Source organism: Trichosurus vulpecula, chromosome 4 (assembly GCF_011100635.1).
Source record: "Trichosurus vulpecula isolate mTriVul1 chromosome 4, mTriVul1.pri, whole genome shotgun sequence".
In the NCBI taxonomy this organism is placed as follows: domain Eukaryota; kingdom Metazoa; phylum Chordata; class Mammalia; order Diprotodontia; family Phalangeridae; genus Trichosurus; species Trichosurus vulpecula.
Window position 1 is genome coordinate 163,159,221 of NC_050576.1, and position 15,097 is coordinate 163,174,317.

The 15,097-nt window shown below is 38.1% G+C and overlaps 1 protein-coding gene across 1 annotated transcript in view; it reads right to left on the reverse strand.

The window, feature by feature from the left end:
- The window catches only part of TDRD10 (tudor domain containing 10), a 32,290-nt gene extending 28,970 nt beyond the window's left edge, over positions 1-3,320 (reverse strand). The window contains exons 1-2 of the mRNA XM_036755585.1: positions 3,316-3,320; positions 2,451-2,530 (exon numbers count right to left, since the gene is read on the reverse strand). Coding sequence (XP_036611480.1) covers positions 2,451-2,530; positions 3,316-3,320 — 85 coding nt within the window. The remainder of the gene's footprint in view (positions 1-2,450; positions 2,531-3,315) is intronic.
- Between the last annotated feature and the right edge of the window lie 11,777 nt (positions 3,321-15,097).

Consider the following 15,097-nt stretch of genomic DNA (forward strand, 5'->3'; position numbering starts at 1 on the left):
GGCGTAATTAATCACATCAACAAACAAAAACCACATGATTATTTTAACAGATTCAGAAAAGTGTGACAAAATGCAACACTCATTTATGTTAAAAACCCTAAAATGTACAGGCACGGAAATACCCTTCTTTATCGTGATCCAAAGCATTTTAAGGCCAGGAGTGAGCGTACAGACAGGCAAATCAAAGAGTCTTCTTCTGTCCACTATTATTTATCAATTCTGGAAATGCTACCTATAGCCATAAGAACAAAATCAAAAGTAGAAACATCAACAAAGAGAAGACAGATTTATTTCTATTTGCAGATGATATTACGGTATACTTAGAAAACACTAGAAAATCAGAGAAGACACTAATTGAGATGATTCACAGTTTTAGTGAAGTAAAAAAATATGAAATAAATTCACAAAAGTCATCTGCATTTCTATGTAACTAACTAAAACCAGGGAGACATAAGAGAGATTCCATTCAAAATCTCTACCAAATGTATAAAATATTCAAGTTAACATACCAAGACATACTTAGGCTATACAAATACAACTATAAAATATTCTTTGTAGAAAGATGAAAAATGGAGGGATATTCACTGAGGCTACCAGGCAACAAACTATATTATATTGTAATATCTGACTGATATTTATTTTATATAAATATGTATACATATGTATATATATACACACACACATATACACACATGAAAGCAGCCCTTTTACAATTAAAGATGAGAACTCCAAACAGCCACTATATCAAAGTTTCACTTGATGATAACATTGAACTCCATTTTTGGAGAAGCTCCTTCATTCTGGGGGGAAAAGGCTAGAAATTAGGAAGAGTGAGCGTTCTTCCTGTTCCTGTTATCTACCAGATGGTGAAAAAGCCAAACGCCCAAGCAGGATGCCCCAACCTCTGGGTGCCAGGGCCCCTCCCCTTTTCTGAGAATCTCTGTTCAAGTCTAAGGAACAAGGGTTATCTTCCCCCTTCTAGAACTGATGAGCATACATTGGTGAGAATGCCAAGTAGCCAGAGGGAGCTGCACCTCCCTTCACTTAATTGGTCCAATGCTTGAATGTCCATTAATTAAGCTGGTGGATGATTTCCTTTCCCTTTTGAAAGAAGGCTGAGATGAGGGAGAAGCTGATTCTGCCCCCGCAGGTAGCCGCATAAGGTGCTATTTGCCTGCTATCCAAATGAACACTTCCTCCCCTTACCACTGCTTACTGTCCTTTCTATTGTTTCACTCTCTGATGCGTGTGTATACATACACACACACACACACACACAAAATCTATATATACATATATGTGTACATATATATCCATTTTAAGCTTTAATTGCTTTGGGGATAGTGAGTGTCTATGTGTATGTATAACTAGATATACAGATGTATATCTTATATCTATCTAGCTATATATATGTGGGTATATATGTATATGTGCATGTATACATATACACACACAAACATAAAGAAAAATCTAGGGGGCACTAATTCTTATCTGCGTGATTAAATGCTGGCATGCTTATCAGAGATTTGAGAAAAAGTTTTGATTTTTATAAAGTGATCACTTCAGCAAGACTCAAGAAAGAAGGAACAGGCAGTGATGCTGTTGATAATTCACAAATGCAAAGGAAGCACACTGAGGTAGTACCTCTAACCATAAGTGTGGAAGACTGCATATATATTTTTTAATGTATTGACTGATTTTGCTGACTTTTTTCTCTTCTTTTTCTTTAAAATTTTTTTCTTGTGGGCAGCTAGGTGGCGCAGTGAGTAGAGCACCAGCCCCGGGGTCAGGAGGACCTGAATTCAAATCCGACTTCAGACACCTGACACACTTATTAGCTGTGTGACCTTGGGCAAGTCACTTAACCCCAATTGCCCTGCCTTTCTCCCTCAGAATTTTTTTTCTTTATTATATGGGATGGCTCTCAGGAACAGGGGAGAGAGAGAAGTACTGGGAGAAATTTAGGTGATAGAATAACAAGATATCAATAAAATTTTATTTTTAAAAAGATGACATAATATCCCTAAATAAGCACAGGTTTCTGCAATAGAAGTGTTTATAAGCAAAATTGGTAAAATGAACATAAATTGACCCATGGACCTACCACTAGTGATAACCCCTTGAGGCAAAAGCCAGCCAAAACCTGTGCAAGGAGAATTTGAGTTAGTCATGACAGCCACCCCCATTAAACATGATACATGAGAGTAACCTCCCTATGTAAGATGCTACACTAAATACCTCTCTTATTTCCCCTTATGGTACATGAATATATTACAATACATATATAATTATACAAAACAGATATACCAAAATACATTCTTCCCATATTTCCATAAAGAGCTATACACACACAGAACAAGAAGGGTTGTTTATTATAATAGCTAGCAACCACTTATAGTAACATCCAGGTGATTTCTTCATTTTTATGAGCCCCATTAGACCCTACTCACCCAAGGCTTTATGCTGCTCTGACTTCCCATTCTTCTTGAGGTACTTAGTAAAGGGTCGGTGTTCACCGCTGCTCACAGACCTGCCATAACCATAACAAAGGCATCAATTCTGGAACAATATTCTTCCCCCTATGATTTTCTTTGTATAAAACTTGATCATATAGTAAGTTAGAAACCTCAAGAGAAGCTAAGGGTTCTGCTTCAAATGCCATCACTATTTTGTTCACTGGATCAGAGAGCTAGAGTTGGAAGGGCCCTCAGAAGACATCCACTCTAACCTCTTCCTTTTACAGGATAGGGTACCCAAAGGCCCAGAGAGATTACACAGGTACTAAGTAACAGAGGACAGACTCAAACTCAGGTCCTGGGACTCTTAATTCAGCACCCTTTCCATGTTCTGGTATAAAATTTAAGTAAGACACTACCATGTGGCACCTTCCCTATGCACACACACAAAGCTACAACTTCATGACAAATTAATCTTGTGATGATGCTACAAAGTTGATATGTACTTCTATACTTCTGTGTTAGAGAGAGACAGAAATAGGAGAGGCAGAGAAAGACAGAAAGAGAAAAAGAAAGAATGAAAAGAGAAAAGAAAAAAGAAAGGGGGATAGAGAAAAACAGAGGGGGAGAGAGGAGAAAATAAGGGAGAAAGAAAAGGAAGGGGAGAGAGAAGGTGAAAAAGGGAAAGAGAAGGAGAGGGAGAGAGAGAGCGCACATATATTGCTCTGGGGAGACTTTCTCAGCCCCTACTCTCACTGACCGACCAGGTCAGCCTGGCCCAGAGGTCAGCTACTATCTCCCCTCAGGGTTCTAGGGTTAGGTCTGAGGAGCTGGAGGGTGATTTTCTAATGCTATGTACCTCATGATTCTCCATCATTGTGCTGTCTAAAATGACTGTCAGTTCACATCAATTTGCCAGTTAGTTTTCAGAAAGGAATATTAACTGAGATGGTATGGTAAGAATAGTTAGTATTAAACATCCCACCAAAAAAGCTATGACATACATACTCTCCCACCAGTATATAGAGAGTCCAGGGTAAAGTGGGCTGAAATTTGAAGATACATGTAGCAAAGGAACAATCTATAACTCCATGTTCTTGGAAATCCATCTTTCCTTCATGGGATACCCAACAAGCTCCTCTTTGCTATGGTGCAGCTCTTCTGTTAGGCTCTGAATCTGCGTCCAATATGCCCTTGGCTTCCAATGCAAATACTATCATCATCTGATTAAGGAGGTTATGTGAGAAAAAGCCTGGACCTTCAAAATTCAAGGGGTTGTTGCTTGGATGGCCAACAAAAAATATAAACCCTGTCCCTATGAAATTTTCAAGGTTCTCCTCCAGTCAAGGGGATGAGGGAGGAGAAAAAGACCAAGACCAAGGCTGAAACCTTGCTATCTACTCTACCCCACCCACCCCTACCACTTAATTCCTTTCTGGGGGTTAGTTGGAATATCCTCCTTGGTTTTCTACAGGCCCCACAGTATGTTACCAAATATTCTTACAAATCCAAACATTCCACGTGCAACTTGATTTCTCGTTCATCCAATGGCTCATTAAAGACCTCTGAATTGATCAAGACCTTCTCATAGTTCTAATGTGATGGATGGATGACTCAACTAAGACACACAGGCTTACCATCTTAACTTTAAATGGAGAAGCATGAGTTGATTTACTGAATCGGGCCCCTCCCATACATATAAACACATCTGTGTTTACACAGATATACACATATATATATATATACATATTATCTACATATACACAATCTGTATTTTATATAGGATTATAGCTGAAAGAGACCTCAGAGACCATCTAGTCCAGGGCCCCTCCCCCATTTTATAAATGAGGAAACTGAGGCACAGAGAAAGTTACTTGTCCAAAGTAATACGCCTTAGAGGTAAGATTATGAACCCAGATCCTCTGACCTCAGAGGAAGTGCTCTAGATATATACCTCTATGGCCCTCCAAACCAAATCAAGTAAGTGTATGATTCAGTTTCTCAGGCAGTATGGTAGCACTGGACAAATAAGTAATGAATGACTGGCCACCATCATCACAGAAGCAGTCAGTGTGGGGGAGCCCACACAGGACTGGGCTGCTAAATAATTTACTGGTGATATTGAGGAGAATTCAGGGAGAGGCTGTAATAGATGCCCTTTGAGGTCCCTTTCAGTTTTTATTTATATTATTCATTGCAAGGCAATGAGATTAAGTGACTTGCCCAGGGTCAGACAGTTAGTGTCAAGAGTCTGGGGCTGCATTTGAACTCAGGTCCTCCAGACTCCAAGGCCAGTGCTCTATCCACTGCTCAACCTAGCTGCCCCATTAAGTCCCTTTCGATGCTGAAGATTTTATGGTTTTGGTGATAATTCCCAAACCTAGCCAAAGCTCTTCAAATGTTTGAAGGCAACTATCACATTCCCCCTAAAATCTTTTCTTCATTGTAAACATCCCAATCCTTTGACCTGACCCGTATAAGAAACCCTTAGCCAAAGTGCTCTCCCTCTCCTGTAGATGTACTCAAGATGATCAAAATCTTCTTAAATGAGGTGCCCAGAACTGTACACCAAACTCTAAACATAGTCTGACCAGGGCTCAGTATAGTGGCATTTTCAACTTCCATAATGATAACACTGACTTGTTATAAAGCACAGTGTGAAATTCCACATAGTGAATCACCACTTACAAAGGCTATCACACAACAATTTTTAGGGGTAGTCAGTACAAGTATCACCCTCATTTTATAGGCAAGAAAAAAAACCGTGGCTCAAATAAGCTAAGCAATTTGCCCAGTTAGCAAACAGAATCTGACCTGGGTTCAAGCTCAGACTCAAGTGTTCTTTTCACTAGACTATGATACTTCTACTTTGGACAGTCAACATTAAACTCCATTCACTTTCTTGTCAGCTCACAAAGCTGACTCAGATGGAGCTTGTAGACCTTGGATCTTTTTCACATGGATACGATTTTTAGTTTTATTATCTTTCACCCTAACCTTTGTATGGTTGATTTTTTAAAACTCAAGCACAGGATTTCTTTTTCTTTAATAAATTTCCTCACTTTGGATTCTGTCCATAGTTATAGTATGTGGAGATTATCTGGAATCTGTTGTTATTCAACACATTAGCTATCCTTTCCAGTTTTAAATTTTATGCAAAAGTTCATACAGATGCTATTCTGGACCATTCTCTCCATTTAAACTACAAACACCCTAATCACCTCTCACCCAGCATATTGTAATAGCTTTCTTTTTAAATTATATTTTTTCAATAAGCAAAAATCTACTTTATCTCCCTCCCACCCTAACCCCCCCCAACTGAGAAAGAATTTTTAAAAAAACCATTATAAATATATATGGTAAAGCAAAACTAATTTCCACATTGGCTATAAACCCCACTAAAAATATATCTCAATCTTTACTCTTAGTCTTTCATCTTTCAATTATGAAATGGGTAGCATATTTTATTGTTAGTTCTCTAGAATCATGGTTAGTTATTACACTGATCAGAGTTCCTAGTTCTCTGAAAATTGTCTTTACCATATTATCGTCTTTATACAAATTATTCTGATTCTGTTAACTTCACTCTGTATCAGTTCATATGAGTCATCCCAAGGTTTTCTGAAACTACCCCTTTCATCGTTTCTTAGAGCACAATAATATTCCATCATATTTATATATGGTAACTTGTTCAGCCACTCCCCACTTCGCGGACATCCCCTCAGATTCTCATTGTTTGCTACCTCAAAAATCTTTTGAGTTTGCTTTCCTTAGGATTAATTTCTCCCTTAATCTACCTTCTCTCTAATTCCCACTTCTCCCCTTATATTTACATCTTTGTACTCAACTGTAAATATGCATAGGAGGCCAGTAGGTGACTCAGTAGATAGAGCACTGGGCCTGGAGTCAGGAAGACTTGAATTCAAATCTGACCTCTGACACTTTCTATCTGTGTGACCCTGGGCAAGTCATTTAACCTGTTTGCCTTATTCCACTGCAGAAGGAAATGCAAATCGCTCCAGTATCTTTGCCAAGAAAACCCCAAAGAGGGTCACAAAGAGTCAGACACAACTGAATAGCGTATATGCATGTGTATGTACGTATTCTTCCCTCCTTTGATCAGGTCAGATAAAACCTCAGAGAGTGAAGTTCAAGTGTCAGACATTCCCTCTACCCTCTCCTCCTATGATAGACTTCTACTTGCACACCCTGATTATGTGAGATAATTTTTCCTAATCCTCTTTTCCCTTCCCCCACTCCCAGTATATTCCTCTTCCTCTCTCTTTCCATTCTTCTCTTAGGGTCATGAAGATATAACAGAGTACTTCCAGACTTTCTGTTTAATTATGACTCTGATGATGACAGAGTTCAAACGGGACATGTGCATCATCTCTCCATGTTTGAATGTGAGCAGTTTATCCTTGTTTAATCCTTTATCACCATTCAGTGGTGTTTACCTTGTGATGGTTTTCCTAACTTCTGTTTGAATCTCAAAGTTTCTACTCAGCTTTTCTGAATGCTTGGAAGAACTCTAATTAAAGATCTATTTTTTCTGTTAGTATTTTACAGTATTATAATAGTAAATAGTATTATATAATTATATTATATTATAAAAAATAAATAGTATTATATTCAGTTTTACTCGGTAAGCTATTTTTGTCTATGAGCTTATTTATATTCTATGCCTTATGGAATATGGCATTCCAAATTCTCTGCCTTTATAGTGGTAGCAGCTAAATCATATGTGATCCTGACCATGGCTCCTCAGTACTTTCAATTCTTTCTGGCTGCCTGCGGTACTTTTTTCTTTTACCTGGAAGCTATGGATATTAGCTTGACATATGTTTTCTTGACATATGATGTCTAGGCTCATGTTTTGGTCCTAGAGTTCAGGTAGTCTGATGACTTAATTTTTTTTTCTTCTTGATCTATTTCCCAGTTAGTGATTTTTGCTATGAGACCTTATATTTTCTTCTTTTTTCTAGTCTTTTGACTTTGTTTTAATATTTCTTTTTGTTTCATGGAGTCATGACTTTTATTTGTTCAATTCTAATTTTCACGGCATTTGTTGCTTGAACAAGGTTTTGTACCTCTTGGTCCAAACTGTTAATTCTCTTGTCATATCTTTTTTTCCATAGCTCTCATTTCTTTTCCAATTTTTTCCTCTAGCATTCTCATTTCATTCACAAAAACATTTTTAACCTTTTTAACTCTTGATTCATCTCTCCAGGAATTCTAGTTGAATTTGTGACCAAGCTGTGTTTTAATTTGAGCCTTGGCTTATGTCTTGGAGTCATTCTCTTCTCGGTTTGTATCAAGCATCTCTGTAACCATAATAGCTTTTAATGGTAGGATTCTTTTTTTGTTTGCTCATTCTTCCTGCCTACTTCCTGACTTCACACTTGATGTTAGGGCTCGGGCTCTGTGTACTTCTGGAGAGAAGGCCTCTTGCTGCTGCTTTTTTAGTGTTATGCTGTTATGTTGTTCCACAATATCAGGGACAACTCAGACTGGGGCCTACAAGGTTTCAAACAATTTTCAAACATACTCCAACTCTAAATTCCTCCAACTGGGTTACAAAGTCCACAGTTCTCATACAAGCACTCAAAGTAACAAATGTACGTACATAAAGGATGACCTTTATTTTTACCCCATACAAAATGCAGATGATACAAAGGACTCACGGGAATCCACAAACAGGTACAGAGAACAAATAAAGTACTCACATTGTTCTCTTTAGAAAGAAATGTCATTACAAACACCATTCCAGTGAAATTCCCACAACACACACAAGGTCTTCCACAATCTTGACTCATAATGCCCCCTCTGATTTTACCACCTGGGAGGCAAACATACTTCAAGTCTGCAAGGGCAGAACCCTCATAGGAATAGACAGCTCAAAAAACCCACGGTAACAGTTGGGGGTGGCAAGGTCCCAGATTCTTGACTCCCAAGTAATAGTTTTATGCCTTACTGTTCTTTTATGTTCAGGGGCCAAGTAGGTGAAGTGATCTTTCTCAATTCAAGCCACTATTCAGGAAACACCCTTCTCTCTCTTAAAAGACCTGATCCTTTTACTTGTTAACTTGGAGTTAACTCCTGGGGCAATCCCCAAGGCCGATACTGCCAAGGAAGTCTCCCTTCTCTAGCTGGAAGTTTAAATTCTTGGATAATGCTGCCTAGAAAATAAAAATCTCTCCCATTCCTCCCCCTCCCCAACAAACAGTAGACTGGAAGTCAGAAGTCCATGAAGTCCCTCTAAGGTCACACATGCAAGCACATAAGTGTTTCTGCAAGAACTCTATCATTGCCCCAGCTACTGCCATCTCTTCAGCTATCAAAGTCTACTCTCAGGTCTCCAGTCTCCCTGGGCTCAGGAAACTGTGAGTAAGCATGGAACTTTTAGGCACTTTGGCCTCAAAAAAACCCCAACTCATTCCTGGTGGATAAGCCTTTACCCAGAATACAGGTCTAGTCTGTCAGGTACTTTCATCTGTCCTTTGACCAGGAAAAGGAGCTCCCCCTTTCCCACAAAAAGGGCTAAGCAGGTTGTGGCCTCACTTTTACAAACCCCAGGAAGGAGACGGCCTCTCCAAGAGCCTACCTTTCCTAGAGTTCTAGCTAGCCAATTATATTGAAAGTAGCCTCGGTCTTTGGAAACGAGCTGGAACATATCCCCTAGTTTTACAAAAGGCACCAGTGGTCATCTCTACACTCTCTAGGTAAAGAAGTAACCTTATTAAACTGTTTAAAAAACTCCCCTAGTCAACACCACTTTTTTGTTTGTTTGTATGGGCTTATTTTATTTATTTTTTATATAATTTTTAAAAAACATTTTGAGTTCCGCATTCTATCCCTCCCTCCCTCTCTCCCCATCCCCCTCCCTGAGATAGTAAGCAATGAAATATAGGTTATACACATGTAATCACGTAAAACATTTCCATATTAGTCATTTTGTACAAGAAGACTTGAATAAAAGAAAAAGAAGGAAAGAAAGTAAAAAATAACCCACTTCAATCTGTATTCAAACAGTATCGGTCCGTGCTCTAGAGGTGGATAATATACTTCATCATTAGCCCATTGGATTTTCTTGTATCATTGTATTGTTGAGAATAGCTAAGTCATTCACAATTCTTCAGCAAACAATACAGCTGCTACTGTGTACAATGTTCTCCTGGTTCTGTTCCCTTCACTCAGCATGAGCTCATGTAAGTCTTTCCAGATTTTTCTGAAATCATCCTGCTTGTCATTTCTTACAGCACGATAATATTACATTACAATCACATACCACACGTTGTTTAGCTATATTCTCCAATTGATGGGCATCTTATTTCCAATTCTTAACCAGCACAAAAAATAACTGCTCTGAATATTTTTGTACAAATAGGTCCTTTTCCCTTTTTTTGACGTCTTTAGTATACAGACCTAGCGTATCAACACCACTTATACAACACCCCTTTTGGGTACCTCTTCCAACTCACACCCTAAGGAGGGTGACTACCCCCATTTTCAAGGTACTATGTGGGTCAGAACTCCATGAGCTCAGAATTATTTTTACATTTTTAAATAAAATTTTATTGTATTTTAAAATGTAAAGATCATTTTTAGCTGGGGCCCTACAAAAAAACAGTCAACAAGCCAGATTTGGCTCTCTGGATTCCTGCTCTAGACTCCTCATCTATTCTTAAACTGTGGGTCATGACCTCATATTTGGCAACAGTAAAAGGTTTCTGAATGTGCAAAGACCAAAAGTTAATTAAAAATCAAATGCATAATGAATACGAGGGGTTTCTGGCAGGGCTTGCCCATGTTGAATCAGGCAACTTAACTATAGCCTTGGTCCTAAACACAAAGCATGGGCACTTTGCATTGTGCATGCCCTCAGGCTGCACAAAGCCAACACCTGCTACCAAAATGCAAAAAGAGACAGCGGAAAAAGTTTAAGAAGCCCTGCTCTAGAGTGTGTATCTTGCTTTTTGAAGGGTCACCGGGATTGTGGCTGACCCACTGGCCAGTCAATAGCTAACCACCATATAATTTCATAATCCTATCAAGCTGGACTAAAGAATGTTTTCACACTTTGTAAGGGGTAAAGAAGCATCAGTCTTTCTTCACAGGGCTCTTCTTCAAATCTCTATTTCATTACTTCTTTACACTTCATTTACAGGTAACAAAGTGTAGACCTTTCCTTTAAAATCTGCCACCTCACTGTTTACTGTTATTTTCTGTGGTGACATCACCTGGGCTGGGAAAAATCAACTGTTAAGTTGTATTCTGATCAATTCTCCTTCCTCTCTCCCTACTTACAGCTCATCCCTTCCAGGGATGAGAAACTCAGTACCTCACAAAATAGTTCATTTCATCTTGGAGCAACTCTAATTGTTCAATAGCCATTGGTCCCCAGTTCTGTTCTTCAGAGCAACATAGAATAAATCCACCCTCTTTTCCATATGAATAACACACTTCAAGTATGTGAAAGCAGTACCATGCACTGCCTAAGTCCTCTTTTCAACTACTAAACATCTCCAATTCCTTCAACTTGCCTTCTATACTATATCATGGTTTCTAGACCCTTCACCTTTTTGGTTGCAGTTTGTCAATATTCTTTCTAAAATGTCACACCCACATTTTAAACATTTTATTCATTTTTACTTTCAGCACCTAGCTTGACAGATGGTGGCTGTGAGAAAAGAAACTTACATGTTTGCAGTTCTTTAATTCTTTTTGAAGGAATCACCTGCAAAGCAAAAATCAGCCAGTGTTAGATATGAATACACGCATAATTTATCATCATCACATACTTAGCGGAAGGTTACTAAGGTAAGAATTTGTGAGAAAATAACTAAAGATAATTTAAAAGGCTTTAACAAAAAAGTGCAAATATGAAGAGCTCAGAAATAAATTTTCTAAGAGTTCAAAAATAAATATCTATGGATAAAGGAAGAATTTGTGACCAAACAAGAGATAGAAAGCATTACGGGATTAAAATGGATAATTTTGATTACATTCAATTAAAAAGCTTTTGCACGAACAAAACCAATGCAGCCAAGATTAGAAGGAAAGCAGAAAGGGGGGGAGGGTGTTAACAGTAAATTTCTCTAACAAAGGCTTCATTTCTCAAATATATAGAGAACTGAGTAAAATTTATAAGAATATGAGCCATTCCTCAATTGATAAATGGTCAAAAGATATGAACAGGCAGTTTTCAGAAGAAATTAAAGCTATCTGTAGTCATATGAAAAAATGCTCTAAATCACTATTGATTAGAGAAATGCAAATTAAAACAACTCTGAGATACCACCTCATACCCATCAGATGGCTAATATGACATAAAAGGAAAATGATAAATGTTAGAGGAGATATGGAAAAATTGAGACCCTAATTCACTGTTGGTGGAATTGTGAATTGATCCAACTGTTCTAGAGAGCAATTGGAACTATGCCCAAAGGGCTATAGAACCATGTATACTCTTTGACCCAGCAATATCACTACTAGGTCTGTATCCCAAGGAGATCAAAGCAAAAGGAAAAGGACCTACATGTACATAAATACTTATAGCAGCTCTTTTTGTGGTAGCAATTGGAAATTGAGGGGATGCCCATCAACTGGAGAATGGCTGAACAAGCTGTAATATATGATTGTGACAGAATACTACTGTGCTATAAGAAATGACAAACAGGATGCTTTCGGAAAATCCTGAGAAGACTTACATGAATTGATGCAAAGTAAAGTAAGCAAAACCAGGAGAGCATTGTACATAGTAAAAGCAATACTGTACAATGGTTAACTGTGAATGACTTAGCTATTCTCAGCAATACAATGATCCAAGACAATTCTGAAGGACTTATGATGAAAAATGCTATCCCACCTCCACTGAAAGAACTGATGGAGCTGAATACAGACTGAAGCATTCTTTTTTTTACTTTGTTTTTCTTGGGGAGCTGCCTTTCAACTTGCATATTGTGCAACATGGCTAATGTGGAAATGTTTTGCATGACTACACACATATAATCTATATCAAACAGCTTGCCTTCTCAATGAGAGGTGAAGAGGAGAGGGAGAGAATTTAATTCTAAACTTTTTTCAAATAAACGTTCAAAAAAGTTTACATGTAATTGAGAAAGAAATAAAACAAAAATTATATGTTAAAAAAGAGTTCATAAATAATTGAGGGACTGTTAATCCATGTTATGAAAATCAGCATGGTATTGTACCATGCAATCAGAAGACCTGGTTCTAGTACTGGCTCTGCCATTTATTAATTAGCCTTATGAACTTGGATGAATCACTTCTAAGCCTCTCTATTTCCTTATCTGTAAGATGGGATCAATGCCTTACTGAATTATTGTGAGGTTCTAATGAGGTTATGTATAGAAAGAGTTTTTAATTTACTAAATGATATTACTTTTCTCACAAAATTGAAAGGGAGCTATTACCTATGTTGCAGGATTTTGGACAAGTATTCTCGCATGTGGGTTTCACATGCACATACTAGTTGACAGCTACCATGAACCTCCCCTTCCCTTCTATCCTGCTACTTGATTCATTATCTTATTATTTCTCATCTTGGGTTGTAAGGCAATCAAGGGGTTTTGACAGTGCCTCATAAATTAATTAAAATGTTCAATCTCTCATTAATTAATTAGCTCTAAACCCTTACCTCAGTAAACCAGAGAATACTCTTTTCCCATAAGCTTTTTCTCTTCTGTTTCAAGCTCCCTAGTTTCATAGGCTTAAATATCAATATTACTAGATATTCATTTTAAAATATGTAACAAATTCATCACTTCAAGATTTTATTCCCTTTAAAAGATACATCAACAATACACACAGTCTCTATGGGAGAAATGATTTAAAATGGAGAAAAAAGTATATATGTATATACAAATAAAATCAAGTCTAATAATCAGAACCATAGGCTATAAGTACAATCATCCCAACTTTGCCTTTGACTCTGTGACCTTAAATGAATTATTGTGGCTGTCTCCATTTGGAACATGGAAATAGTTTTCCCATGCTTTCCAAGGCTGTTAGAAAGACAAAGCAGGAAATTATACCTGCAAGAAATAAATTTGCAGAATAAAATTCCTGTTTGAATTCAAGAGTCTTTATATAAGTATATGACACAGATTGACAACAAAGGCATTAATATAATGCTTTAGAGTTTGCAAATCATTTTTTTAACATATCTTTTTTTTAACATATCTTAACTCATTTAAACTTCAGGGCAATTGTGTAAGGTAGGTATTATGGTATTATTATCCCTATTTTACAGATAAGAAAGTTGAGCCTTAGAGAAGTTAGGTGACTCAGTCATCGTCACACAGCTAGTATAGACATAAGATTCTTCCCCATCCTTGCTCCTGACTCTAAGCTTAGCACTCTGAATGAGTATACGAAGTATATATTTTTTATTTTTTTATTTATTTAATTTATTTAATATTTTGTAGTTTTCAGCATTGATTTTCACAAGAGCTTGAATTACAAATTTTCTCCCCATTTCTACCCTCCCCCCCCCCACTCCAAGATGGCATATATTCTGATTGCCCCATTCCCCAGTCAGCCCTCCCTTCGTATACAAGGTATATTATAAAAAGAGAGAAACTGAGATTTGTGGGGTATATTATTGTATCATTATACTTCATATGTTGTAATTTCTTGACTAACTGCAAAATTACAAGGATGATCTGCAACAGATCACTAATATCACTTTACAACTTTATAGGGCAGGCTTTACCGAACACTTTCACAGGATTATCTCTCTTGTTATCACCCTCCTCCTACAGATGACAAAACAGTCTCAGAGAGATTCAATGAGTCCAAGTTCACAAAGTCTATTCAGTGCCAGAGCCGAGCACAGAATCCAAATGGTCTCAGCCATTGTCTTCCGCCACCATTTTAACTTTGTGATACTTTGTTACCTTCAACAAGAGCACGGTCCAGTACATGGAGAGCAGATCTCAGAGTTCAGAAAACCGGGTTTCAAGGTCCCCTTCTAACTGAACGTATACTGACTGTGCCTGAACCTGGACAAGCTAATCAACCTCTCGGTGGTCCTGGAAACTCTCTAAGACTATAATGGAATAGTTATTGATTTCCATTAGTTTCTCACCAGAAGTTCCCCAATACTGACAAAATAACAGGTCACAAAAAAACTCTCCCACCACCACCCCTAACTTCTCCAGCACATTCAGCTCCCCATTAATGTCGGCCAAACAACAAAGCCATTTTCCAGTTTCCACCAGGGACTCCAAGTGTTGGGGGATGTTCCCAAACTCAATTCAACTTAGACACAGTCAAGTTTTGCTTGCATGCAACTGCTGGACTTGGTCCCAACTGTAGAACACTTAAGGGAAGTAATTACAAGACCAAATTCGGGAGAGGGGTAAGGGGCTGGGAGATGAGGTACTCCCCTCACTCCAACCACGCTTCTGGGGGAGAAGAAACTAAAATCTGTTTCACATGCTCTCAGGCCCCTACGTGTTTGGCCCCTTGCTTCCCGATTCAGCTAAAACTCAACCTTCTGCAACAAGCCTTTCCCAGACCTGTCTCTATCGAGTGTGAAGAGTCATCTGATAATGTCTCCACCTCACCACCATCAGACTGGGGGGAGGGGCTGGGACGGCGTTATTCGCCTTTCT